The sequence below is a fragment of the Cavia porcellus genome, unplaced genomic scaffold (genome assembly GCF_034190915.1).
Source record: "Cavia porcellus strain 051 isolate PalLab524CR breed Dunkin Hartley unplaced genomic scaffold, mCavPor4.1 scaffold_16, whole genome shotgun sequence".
Taxonomy (NCBI): Eukaryota; Metazoa; Chordata; class Mammalia; order Rodentia; family Caviidae; genus Cavia; species Cavia porcellus.
The window spans coordinates 52,562,833-52,576,293 of NW_026947499.1; the positions used below are offsets into that span (position 1 = coordinate 52,562,833).

Consider the following 13,461-nt stretch of genomic DNA (forward strand, 5'->3'; position numbering starts at 1 on the left):
ACGTCAGAGTTTTCCACACACAGTATCCAAATAATCATCATTTGTGTGTACAGGGGTGCCATAAGCTCGAGATGGTTCATCCCAAATGAAGCCCAACGCAGGGGGCTCTTGTGGGAACCAGGCCCTGACTCAGCAAATACTCTGGAATGTCGTCCCCTGGAGTGGATGAACCTTAGCAAGATCTACGCTCACCCTACTCAACAGAAATGTCTTGGAGAGGGGTTAGGGTAAGCTCCAGGCATCCCTGGTGCAAAAACTATCTCTGTCTCTCCAATACAGAGGGCAGCAACAGATGAGACTCCTCTCCCCCTATCTGTTTAATTCATCACTCCAGCAAAGCTGCGGTTCTAGTCTACCCTCCTCCTTTTCACTTTCTCAGCGTTAGTGCTTTCTCAGACACTGGCTCCTTCTGCCACCACGGAAGAGCCAATCCTGAAAGCAGGACACGGACAGTTACATTTGCCCAGCTGCACCTCCACAACCTTCCTCCATCCTGGACTGGCCCGGTGTTCACTGTTTTTGTGCTTCTGAACAGCTCACCTGCTGCCCTGCTGCGGCTTCCAATGTCAGTTCCCAGCTCTCTTCTATTTTGTTAATCTATCTGAACTTCTTTCTCTAGTTTCTTCCACCAACAACAGCGACAGTGACAACAAAAATCACTACTAGTCTCCTTAGGAACTTCAGGATTCCTCAAAACACAAACACCATTGTTATCCCCATTACAGATGACAGCACAGAGCCCTGGGCAGGTTTAGGACAAGGTTCGATCCCACAGGTTCTACTGATGACACATTCCTCAAGGTGACATCTCACCCATCTGCTATCTACCTCCAAATGACTTTAACATTTGAATTGTGGGATTTGATGTTATTAAGGGTGTGGTGATGTGGGATTTTGGACAAATCCTGCCTCTGGATATGCTTCCCATTAAGGGTTATTTGATGACTTAGTGTGAACTCTTGTTATTTGTAGGAAAAATAACAGTTTGAAGGTAAAAAGTGATTCCTGAAACCTTAATTTTATCCTCTTAATTTTAACTGCCTCTTGGCAGATGAAACTAAGGCAAAGAGGGGCAAAGCTGCCTGCTCAAGGTCATACGCCAGAAAGTGGGAAGGTAGGATTAAAACCCCGTATTTGGAGGCTGTCTCCATCTCCAGAGTTCATACTGTAAACCAGACCTGGCAGAGCTTGAATGAAGGGCTCATCAGAAATGACTTCTCTTCCTTCATTTCCTGGTTTTCTTTTCTCTTAGATGACTTCAGTCTCAAAGAGATTTCCTGGTGTAATGGCACAGACATAGCCACCCTTAATCATTTATTAAATCCCACAGTTCAAATGTACAGTTATTTGGGGGCTCTAGGGGGTAAGGTGCCTCTTTCCCTTCCCTTTATCAGGAAAAGTTTTCAAGAAGAGCTTTAATTGGACACTCATGGGTACACTGTTTGCTTAGCTGCTGCTGCTGCTGCTGGTAGACTTATTCTGTGAACTGTAAATGGCCAGGACAAAGGTGTGGAGGAGGAAACAGAGCAGGAGTCACAGCCACCCTGCTTAGCGTGTAAAGCCTGGGAATAGAAAGACATGCTTCCTTTTAAAATGAAGCCAGGCAAGCAACAAAACTCAATCTACCACACTCCCAAGACACTGCACAGCTGGTCTTCCTCCCTAGAAGGTCCACCTCAGCTTCCAACCACCCTCCTTTCATTCCAGGTGATTGTTCAGCGCAGTCTGGCTGCCAAGAACCTGTCTCATGCCAAAGGAGGATCCCTGATGGCCGCTTACCTGAAGGTTCTTCCCCTTTTCCTAATGGTGTTCCCTGGTATGATCAGCCGCATCCTCTTTCCAGGTGAGGGCACAGATGGATAAGAGGTCCTCTCTCTGCAGGTCGCAGCCCCATGAAGTATTCTAAATTTGTCTGTCTGTCTGCTCTCAGATAGAGGGACCAGGGCCCCTCTCCTAGTGATCAGAATTTGGCTCTGTCCAGACTTAGTTCCTAACACTGGCTCTGTGCAGTGGGTGTCTCAGATCAAACAGCAGAAATTTATTGGGGATCTTCCTCAGCTATATTTTTTCATATCACAAACAGACCACAATTGTGTGACATCACATGTCAGTTCCTTGGAATCTCATGTTTTAGTGTTTGGGTTCAGTGGTTTGGTAACTTTGGTTCAAGGGGACTCTTTATGGGTACTTTTCTTAACAAACATCAGAGTGTATCACAGCCTTTAGAATATATGCTTAGTATTGATTTTTTTCAATGTGGTAAAGGAATATGCTTTGTACCATGGAGGTAAGTAATACTGTGAGTCACTGTAGAGTCTGGACCTGGTAACCTGTACAGGAGAAAGCTTCTTTCTTTCTCTCCAGTGAGCACCTCACCCCATACACCAAGGCTCCATAGCCATCAAAGGGGAATAGAAAAAGAGTTTGCTCCCCTATGCCTCATCCTACAAAATGCTACACAGAAGTTAACGAAGGGTAGTGGGAAATGTTCTGTTAGTTAACCTACTTAAATCAAAATAATTTAAATCCCTTAAGAATTAGGAAATAAGCCAGGTGTAGTGGTGCATGCCTGTACCCTCAGCACTCAGGAGGCTGAGGCAGGAGATCAATTCAAGTCTGAGGCCAGCCTGGACTACTTAGGGAGGTCAAGGCCTAGCCTGGACTACATAGTGAGACTCTGTATCAGTAACAAAAACAAGAAGAAGAAGAAGAAGAAGAAGAAGAAGAAGAAGAAGAAGAAGAAGAAGAAGAAGAAGAGGAGGAGGAGGAGGAGGAGGAGGAGGAGGAGGAGGAGGAGGAGGAGGAAGATGAAGAATGGAGAATTAAGAAGTAAAGGTTGGAGAGGGGAAGTCAGCACTGAATTCTGGGAGTCAGTACTGAATTCTGGGATTGGGCCCAAGTCTTGGTTCTGCTGCTCATGAGTTGTATATATCTTGTGATCTCTCTGTCTCTACTTTCTCACTTGTCAAATAAGGTTTAAAAACCTTCATCTGGCGTATAGCAGTTCCTGAAACATGGCATGCACTCTATGCTGCAGCTAAGATGAGTGTCCCCCAAAGGTCCTTCTGAAAGGCAAAGGCTCCAGGTAGCAACACGGGAGATGCTGTGCACCCTCAGGATGTGGATCCCAGTGGCAGATCCTTAGATCTTTAAGGGAATGTCCTTGAAACAGATTGTAGGATTCTGATGCTCCCCTCCCCCAACACCTGCCTCTGTCTCCTTGGATTCCTGGCTCTGATCAAGCACTTGCTCAGACCCACGCTCCTCATCTGCAGCTTTCACCAGAGTCCACACTAGCAAGGCCACTGCCTTGAACTCCCCGAACCAAGAGGCAAAAGTAAGTCCCTCTTTACTTCATAAGTAGCCTGCATCGAGTATTTTTATAGTAATAAAAAGCGGACTAACATACTATGTAAGAGTTCACAATTATTATTTTGTACATTACTGTTGACCCTCTGTATGCCTAGTTTCTGGATCCATAAATTCAACCAACTGCAGATGAAAACATGTGGGAAAATTTGCATCTGTCCTGAACACACAGGCTTTTTCCTTATCATTATTCTCTAGCCACACAGTTTAACAACTATTGACACAGCATTTACACTGTATTGCCATTGTAAGTAATTTAAATATCATTTAAAGCATGCATACGTGGCACAAGGGTTACACACAAATGCTATGACATTCTGTAGATGGGACCTAGACTCTTCACATTTTGACATCTATGGGGGGTTCTGGAACCAGCCCCCCATGCACGTAAGAGACAACTGTATTACCTCATGTCATCCTCCAAATGACTTTATGAGGTAAATGCATTTATCGTTATTCCTATCTTAAGAAATTAAAGCTCAAGAAAATAATTCACTCATTCATTTATTTATTCTTCCATGTATCTAACAAATACTCTGGGATGAAATTATCAGTCAGGTTTTATTCCAAAAGACCTTGAAGATCCATAGGTGAGAAGGACATGAAGAATCCTGCTACAGTGGGACTCAGGAGGTGGAGGAAACGACAGAAATACAGACATAAACAAGAAAAGTATTAGTTGAACTGAGTGCTGTGAGAAGGAAACGTTCAGGGAGAGATCAAAGGAATGAAAGCCAAGGCCACTTTTGACAGGGTTTGTGGGGAAATTGTCTGAGGAGGCAGCAGTGGAACCAGGTGAATGTTTGAAAATATGCTTTCATGTGGACCCCATCAGACTGGTGATCAATTGGGTACGAGGGGGAACGAAACCAGGATCTGGGATCACATGCCGGCACCTGTTGGACTAATGCAGAGTGAGCCAGGTTTGAACTGAGGTGTACCTGCCTTTAAAAACTGACTCTTAGACATACAAATCACATCCCAAGCTTAGGATTGAGATCTGGAAGATCAGTATTGATACCCTGGCCACCTTGTAAAAACCAGCCAGTCAACAATCATTGTTAAAGAGACACAATGCTGTGTTCTGTGAACCAAAGGACTTTGTAATGTGGCTGATGAGTCTGGTACTCATAAAAAAAATAAGAGAATCTATAATTAAATAAATAAAGAGAATCTATAATTAAAATACTCTACACTGGGCATGAGGGTGCACACCTGTAATCCCAATACTCAGGAGAAAGGCAAGAGGATCACTGCTAGTTTGAGACCAGCCTAGGCTACATAGTGAACTCAAAGCTAACTTGAACTACAGAGTGAGACCCTGTCCCAAATAAAATAAAATCAAATCTCTATCGCATGGCTCTAGGAATAAGTTCAAAGGACTTTTAGAGACTGAGGCAAGGTAAGGAGAGTAAGGCAGGCTCTGAAGTGTCTCTCCCTTCTTTGGACGCTTAAACCAATATTTTGTGAAGTGCAGTTGCTGATCTGGCAGTGTTTACTTGGACCTTGTTAGAAATGCAGACTTCTAGGCCTCTCCAAGAACTATTGAATCAGAATGGTTGGAGGCAAAGACAACTTTTTATTTTTAACAAGGCCACCAAAAGATCGAGGGTCCCTGGCTTACCATGCAAGGCTCTGTAGTTAAACCACTCTATTTTCCTCTTTCCGCTCTCTCTGCCTTGACTTCCCAAGTCCCTCCTAAATTTTCTGATGGTTCTAAACTGCCTAAAAAGATGCTCTGATGCTAGGCTCATATAAGCCTGGACAAACCCACTTCTACTCAGTCCAGATAAAAATAGGACATATTTTTTTAAAAAGTTTCCATAGAAATTGAAAAAGAAACAAGACAACTAAACACACACACACACACACACACACACACACACACACACACACAGAGAGAGAGAGAGAGAGAATTTAGAAAGTGGACCTATTTACAAAGCCAATCTTCTCAGCCTCAGCTTTGGAATAAAGTAAAGGCTTGAGTCCTACCTCTCATATGTACCATCTGTATGATCTGGGCAAACTACTTCCCTCTGAGCCTCAGTTTCCCTGTCTTTAAAATAGGGACAGCAGGATGTGGTGGGACACAGCTGTAATCTCAGCACTGGGGAGGCTGAAGCAGGCGGACTGCCCAAGTTTGAGGCCAGCCTGGGCTACGCAGTTAGTTGAAGGCCAGCTGGGATATATAACAAGACCCTGTCTCAAAAATAAATAAACAGGCACAATAACATTATCTTTCCCCACAGAATTATGAAAATGAAATGAGGGGTATATACACTGTTTTGTTGTTTGTTTTTTAGAGACAAGTTCTCACTATGAAATTTAGGCTGGCCTTGAGCTCACTTTGTAACCCAGACCAGACTCAAACTTGCAACAATCCTCCTGCCTCAATCTCTCAAATGCTCCACAAATTACAGGCCTGCATCACTGCACTTGGCTTATATATAGAGTTTATGCTGTATCTGAATTATACAGAAACTTCAGTGGATGCTTAAACTGTAGAAAGGTTTTGTGTTGTGTTTGGATTTGATTTATCATTTATTTCATGCATCAAGGGGTCTGAAGTTTTCTAAGAAAACTCTGAGACACAGTTGGTTAGTTAACAGGTGAGCAGACTGACTGTTGCTGCCACGTCTGAATTAGCCTAACCAACTAATTTCCCAACAATGAACATACTCTTAGACAAATGATCAAGTAGTTTTCTGCAACAAGTGTGCTTTATAAGGGTTGCATCTGTCACGTGTCCTATGGTTGAAAGTTGTATTCCTAGTAAGAAAAATAAAAACTCTGTAGTTAACAATTAAATATCTCAGGGAGATGCTTGTTCCTTCTTGGTGGACCTGGGAGAGAAGGAGCTTGTGAAAAACAGACCGAACATGCACTGAACTGAATTTAAATAAGACCCGTGGCCCAGCTGGGAGGCCCCTGGTGATTGGAATGAAAATATTTTTAACTCAAGTTTCTCCAGAAGAATAATAAAAAGCCAAGAAATATGACCTTCTGGATATTATTTTCAATAAGATTATTTCTCCCTAATATTTCTTATCAAATATTTTTAGTCTCCTTTCTTTTTTTTATTTTGAAAGTAGTAAAAATGCAACAGCACAAGACAGAACAAAGCCAACCGAGACAATGCAGTGAAATTGGTATAGGATTTCACAGTGGGATACTGGGATAGTAATAATGTGTATTATGGCATATCTCTTTAACTTAACCATAGTTGTCCAGTCAATTAGGTATAGTAAAATCAAACCAAAAATAGAACATTATAAAACCAATTGAGAATACTGAATAAAGCAAAAGAAACATAACAAAACAAAACAGTGAAAACAACCTTTGCCTTCGAACAGAAGATAGAAGGAAATCCCCCATATTTGCTATACTGCATATGGTCATCCTCCCAAGAGATGCTGAGACATCTATCCTCAGTAGCTATGGGGAGAGGGGGCAGGCGGGGGAAGGGTGCTTGATTTTCAGCCAGCGTGGCAGTAGGCTCACAGGTAATGGTGCTCCTCCAGGCCCACACTGCAGGTGCTTACCAAGAGGGCCGGTGAATAAGCTGCCTGAGTCCCTCCATGGCCGGATCTCCTAGTCTCTCTTCTTAATTTTGTCTAAAACATAACAAGAGTTTGGGGCATGGAGAATATGTACTTTTCATTCCTAGATCCTGACACATGAACCCCTAGGAAAAACTCAAGCCATACCTAGCCCATAACAGAAATGTGGATCATGATAACACATAAGGATGAACAACTAGAGATGCCAGGGAAGCTAGATAAATTTACTGGAGAATCAGAGAGGTGCTTGGGAGAGCAAATAATTGATACAGAAAAGCAGAAAGGGGAGAGGGAAATTCTGAGCTAGTAAGTTGGAATCACTGGATCTAAAATGAGAAGCAGTTGTTGAACTCTGTGAGCTATTGAGAAGATGAGAAAAAATTTAAAACATGTTTAGACTCTGGGAGGCTGAGGGAGGAGAATCGCTGTGAGTTCGAAGCCAGCCTGAACTGCATAGCAAGACTCTCTGTCTCTCTCTCTCTCTCTCTCTCTCTCTCTCTCTCTCTCTCTCTCACACACACACACACACACACACACACACACACACACACAAACACAGTGGGAGGAAGGTGAGCTAGGATTACTGCTCAGTGGGTAAGCACTGGGTTCAGGGCCTCATACTGTGAGAAAAAAGTGTTTGGCATGGTAGTGGTAATCCTAGCAGTCTGGGGAGGTAGGGCAGTGAACTTGGAGGATCACAAATTCAAGCCCAGCCTGGGCAAATTAACAACTTGGTGAGACCATGTCTGAAAATTAAAACAAGCCAAAAAAAAAAAAAAAAAAAGGTTGAAGACAGTAAGAAGGCCCTGAGTTTGATCTTCAGTACTAAAAATAACCCCATGAGTCAAGCAATTAAGAACTCTGGTCTAGGTATGAATTGCTTTTGTCTCCCTCTGGGGTGGGGAAGGCTGATGCATGCACTGTGGTGAGAGGTCACTGGGTGTCTCAGCTTTATTTGGGTTGCTGTAACTATAGTTGGGATATTCTCAGCACCTCTTATGTATGAGATTTGGTGCTAAGTGCTTTATGAGTGTACTCTTAGCCAGTTTTCAATCCAATCTTATGTTATTTATTCCAGTTCTACAGATAAGACAATTGAAGCTCAGGAAGGTCAAGTAACAAGGTCACACTTTATAAAGCCTAGGCTCCTTTCTATTTCACTGAGCTATAAACACACACACATTAAACCTATCTCCTGGGGCTGGCCTGTGTCAGGCCATGCTGCGGTCAGGCCTGGGCTCTGGGGCTGTCTGCTCAACTCAGCCTGTGTTTCCTCCACAGATCAAGTGGCCTGTGCTCACCCAGAAATCTGCCAGAAAGTCTGTAGCAACCCCTCTGGCTGCTCTGACATCGCATATCCCAAACTCGTGCTAGAGCTCCTGCCCACAGGTAATGCCCTCCTCACCCCTCCCACAGCGCCCGAGAACTCCCAGAAAGGATCACATTGGCTAGGCTCTGATCTGAGGGTGGAACAAACTCCAGCCTCAGAACCTAAGCCCCAGGTCCAGATCTCCCTAAAAGTCAAGATTGTGACCATCCAGGGGCTCACCTCAATCATGCTCTTTGAGGCTCTGCCTCCTCAGGTCTGAGTCTACTAGGACCAGATAGCTTTGGGCCTGGATTAGTAGGTCATGAGTGAAGGCAGAAGCTGTCGACAGAAAGCCCAAGGCCCATAGACCTCCCTTCTGCCTCTAGGACTCCGTGGGCTCATGATGGCTGTGATGGTGGCTGCTCTCATGTCCTCCCTCACCTCCATCTTTAACAGTTCCAGCACCATCTTCACCATGGACCTGTGGAATCACATCCGGCCACGGGCATCTGAGAGGGAGCTCATGGTGGTGGGCAGGTAAAGGCTTACGGGGTGGGGGCAGGTGGGTGAATGCAACATCCAGATACTCAAGGAAGAGAAAACTGAGTCTACCCGTAGCATAGGCGAAGTCTAATCAGCAGCTTATCTAGGTTGGCTCAGCATCCTAAGAGGGCAAAGAGAACATTAGGACTCCATGGAGCTGTTCAGTGAGCACCGACTTACTATGTTCCAAGGTTCAGCATAGAACAGCAAAAAGATGCAGTTCTTGCCACCACGACACTAGAGGAGGAAGAGAAAACAACTGACAAGCATAGCCCTAATGAGTGTTCTGTGGGCCGTCAGGAGATTTAGAAATTCACAGGAAGTGATCCAATCTGGATTGGGACCTGAGGGATGAGGAGAATGAACCAGGTACAGGTAAAAGTGTGCTTTTCAGGTGAGAGAAAGATTTTTACCCGAAACTTGTGCAGAGCCCTCAAATGTAATGGGAAGAGCTGCAGCTGATGGCATGTATGCCAGGCACACCTGTAATCCCAGCACTCTGGAAGACTGACCAGGAAAACTGCAAGTTTGAACTCAGCCTGGGCAACTTATCAACTTAATAAGACCTTATCTCAAAATTAACAAATAAAAAGGGCGGGGTATGGAACTCAGTACAAAGGCCCTGGTTTCAATCACTAGTACTTTATGTAAAATAGATGCAGATAAGCATCTTGGGGCTCTGTCACCCAAGAAGATGCACTCTGAGGCTTGGGTTAGGAAGAGTTCATAGATATAACACCCAAAGCACAATTCGTAAAAGAAAAAGTGTTACACTGGACTTCATCAAAATTTAAAACATTTCCACTTTGAAAGATGCCATTAAGAATTTTAAAATAAGCCATAGATGGAGATAAAATACTAGGATATAGGACTTGTAATCTAGCTATATGAAGAAGTCATAAAACATAATAAAACTAACAACCAAAAGATTTGAATAGACATTTCACCAAGGAAGATACGTAAGTAAATAGTTAATAAGGCCATGAAAAATTGTTCATCATTCATCATGAGAAAAATGCAAATTAAAACTATAATGAGATGCCACTACACACCCACAAGAATGGCTATAATAAAAAAGACAAAGTACAAAACTGGAACTTTTATATATTATGGGTAGAAACATAAAATGATCCAATTATTCAAAAACATTTTGGCAGTTTCTTAGAATGTTACGCATACATTCACCCTGTAACTCAGCAGTTAGCATCCCTAAAAATGAAAATGCATGTCTAATATAGAGCTTTGTGTACACATGCTCATAGAAGCACTAATCATTTTAGCCACAAAAAGTTACAATCCAAATGTCCATCAAACAGTGGCATATAATGGCATATCCATAACAATGGTGTACTTTTCAACCATAAAAAGGAATGAAATAAAGATACATGTTGTGAACAAAGCTAGCTGCTACAAAAAATCACCCATCACAGGATACCATTTATAGGAAATGCTAAGGAAGGGCAAGACTACAGAAGGCAGATAAGTGGTTGCTAACGGGGGGGGGGGCATTAAACTACAAATGAGTTTGATGGAACTTTTTGGTGTGATGGATATTCTAAATTTTTAACAGAAAAAGAAAAGATTTAATTGAAAAGTTAGAGGGAAGATAAGGAAGGCCTTCAGCTTAGGTAGCTGGTTGGGGCACAGTCAGATACAGGGATTCAAACAGGCCCTCTACCAAGGGTAGGAGGCCAGGCCTCAAGGATTAGCTGGTGGGCTTGGGTCTGTTTGACCACTGTCTCAGTCCTGGTGTTGTAAATCTAGAATCTCTACTGCTAGGGGATGGCTTTGCTCCTGGGAAAGGACTGTGTCTGTGGATTTAGACACAGGGGCTCCACATTCCTGGAATTGTAATCACAGGTTTAGGATAATGGCTGGAGACTTCCGAGGGACTATCCATGTACATCTTGGCATCCTCATCTAGAAAGGGGACGAAAGCATGTAAATTCAGGGCTAATCAACCCTGTCCAGCCAGTTCCTAGACAGACGCTTCTCAAATGATTAGCGTAGCCCTAGGCAGAGCTGAGGAGAGATCTGATCCAAGACGTGCAGTAACAAAGGATACACAAGAAGGTCAAGCTTTGTTCTGCTTGTAATACCTGTTGGGCATCTGCAGGCCCACATATTTTGATGGTAGTAGTGGTTGGCCAACTCTATAAATTTAATAAGTTACTAGACTGTACACTTATAAGGTACTAAATTTAGGGTATTTAACTGATATCCCAATGTAGCTGTGTAAAGAGGAAAGGAGGAAAGGAAACAGGGAGAATGTTAAGGAAGATGGCACTAATTTGGAACCCTTCCCTGTCTGGCACAGGATATTTGTGCTTCTACTGGTGGTGGTCTCCATTCTCTGGATCCCTGTGGTCCAGGTCAGCCAAGGAGGCCAACTTTTTATCTACATCCAGTCCATCAGCTCCTACCTGCAGCCACCCGTGGCTGTGGTCTTCATTATGGGCTGCTTCTGGAAGCGGGCTAATGAAAAGGTAAGTGGATTGGCCTACGCCACACAAGAACCAAGAGCTGTCCATGTGGAAGCAGGGAGCGTGGGACCAAGGGTGGGCTGGACTCAGTGTGCTGGGAAGATCCGGAGTTCTGTGGCAGACAGGGGAACTATAAAGTGCAGTGGGGTTCTTAGAAGAATCTTGATGCATTCTATTAAACAGAATGAGTAAATTACATGAGAATTACATAATGCATTCCACCTGGCTCTCCATATCTGTGTGTTTCACTTCTTTAGACTCAACTTACAGCAGACTGAAAATACTTTTTTTAAAAATTGTATATATGCTGAACATGTACAGACTCTTTTCCTTGTTAATCCTCAAACCATAGAGTATAAAACAATTAACACAGCATTTACATTAATCTAGAGAATATTTAAAGTCCACATGAGAATATATGGAGGTTGCATGCAAACACTATACCATTTTATATACGGACTTGAGCATGGGTAGATTCTGGCATCCATAGGAGGTCCTGGATTGAATGCACACCAAGGAATGACTGCATTGCAGAAAAGAAATAGCCAAGTAGCTCCAGACCTTTCCAAATCATAGAGGCAGGCAGTGATGGTTGTAAAAAAGGAAGCTCTTGTGAAAGCTTCTTGGAGTACATAGTGTTTTGAAGGTTGTTTTGCTCTGATTTTCAGGGTGCCTTTTCAGGCCTGATCTTAGGCCTGCTCCTGGGCTTGATCAGATTGGTCCTGGACTTTATCTACCCTGAGCCTCGTTGTGACCAGCCGGATGAGCGCCCCGCTGTGGTGAAGTACATCCACTACCTCTACTTCTCTATGATTCTGTCTGCGGCCACCCTGATCACTGTAACCACCGTGAGCTGGCTCACAGAGTCACCCTCCAAGGAGATGGTATATTTGATTTGACAGTTATATCAGCTGACACTCTTGCAAGTGCAAGAACACTAACTTCATCTGGCTTAAGCAAAGAGGACTGAATGTTTAGAGAAACAAAAAGCCCAGAGTTGGACTCAGGGAAAAGTGGATTCAAGACACACAAAAGGTCATCAGAATCCACCTTGCACTTCTGCTCTGATTCGTAGGTCCCATGTGGGGGTACACAGCTTCTAAGAATGTATCCTCTTTGATTGTCACTAATTAAAAGTCAGGCATTTCAAGTCGGGCATGGTGGCACATCCAGTACTCTGAAGGCTGAAGTCAAGGATTATAAATTCAAGTCCCACCTGGGCAATTTAGTGAGACCCTATCTCAAAAGAAAAAATAAGAGCCAGGATGTTGCTCATTGCACATGCTCTAGGTTTAATCCCCAGGTTGGGGGGGGGCAAAAAAAAGCATACCTATTTCTGCCTTGGAATTTCTAGCAAACCTCCTGATTCCTTTACTTTTTTATTTTTTAAATTTCCTGGTTCCCATTGATGGAGTCAACTCACGATATGCTCACTCATGAACAAATAAACCCATGAAATTTCTCTGGCTAGAGAAATGGCTGAGTTGACATGGATAGTCCTTGGGTCTCACCGTACCCAAGGGATTAGGGCTAAGCTCAGAAGGGTAGTATAAGGGACAGTTAGAGCCCAACATAAGAATGAGGGCTGTCAAAGACAGACGGAGAGTTGAGCACTGGTCCTGAAGACCCAGGGGACTGAAACTTGCTGGAGAGTAGGGTGAGAAGGAGGCAGTCAGAACAGCTGTGGGTAGGTGTGAAGGCTAAAGCGGGGGAGGCTGGGGGCTGTGGAGGAAGACTCCAGCCCCTCCTGCATCTCACAGCTCATCTCTGCTCCTTAGGTCAGTCACTTGACCTGGTTTACTCGTCATGACGCTGTGGTCCAGAAGGAGCAGGTGCCGCCAGAAATCCCGCTGCCTCCTACTGTCTCTCAGAATGGGACTCCAGAAGCCACCAGCACCAGCATCCAGTTTGAGATTGTTCAAGAAAACATATCCAAAAACCACAACTGTGAGTTGCTTCTTGCCTTAGTTATATTAGGAGACTCAAGAAGCCGCATTATGTGTTCAAGGGGAGAATTTTTTTCTATCAAATCTCAAAGTAGAAAAGGGGACAACTTCGAATTTTAGCACCCCCAGACTCCAGTGTCATCCCCACTCTCCAGCTACCAGAAAAGGGGTTGTCAGAAACCTTCAAGAGAAGTCTCAGATGGGTTCCTGTTGATTGTCTGGTAAAAGCATGGTCCCTTTAATTCTCATGG

The 13,461-nt window shown here is 43.7% G+C and overlaps 1 protein-coding gene across 3 annotated transcripts in view; it reads left to right on the top strand.

Annotated features, from left to right (window-relative positions):
* The window catches only part of Slc5a11 (solute carrier family 5 member 11), a 55,606-nt gene that overhangs the window by 40,497 nt on the left and 1,648 nt on the right, over positions 1-13,461 (top strand). For 2 of the 3 annotated variants that reach the window (XM_003477822.5, XM_013142214.3), the window contains 6 exons: positions 1,708-1,843; positions 8,211-8,318; positions 8,625-8,775; positions 11,099-11,267; positions 11,933-12,148; positions 13,043-13,211. In XM_003477822.5, the coding sequence (XP_003477870.1) occupies positions 1,708-1,843; positions 8,211-8,318; positions 8,625-8,775; positions 11,099-11,267; positions 11,933-12,148; positions 13,043-13,211 (949 nt within the window). The remainder of the gene's footprint in view (positions 1-1,707; positions 1,844-8,210; positions 8,319-8,624; positions 8,776-11,098; positions 11,268-11,932; positions 12,149-13,042; positions 13,212-13,461) is intronic. The other variant, XM_063226693.1, reaches the window with a different exon arrangement.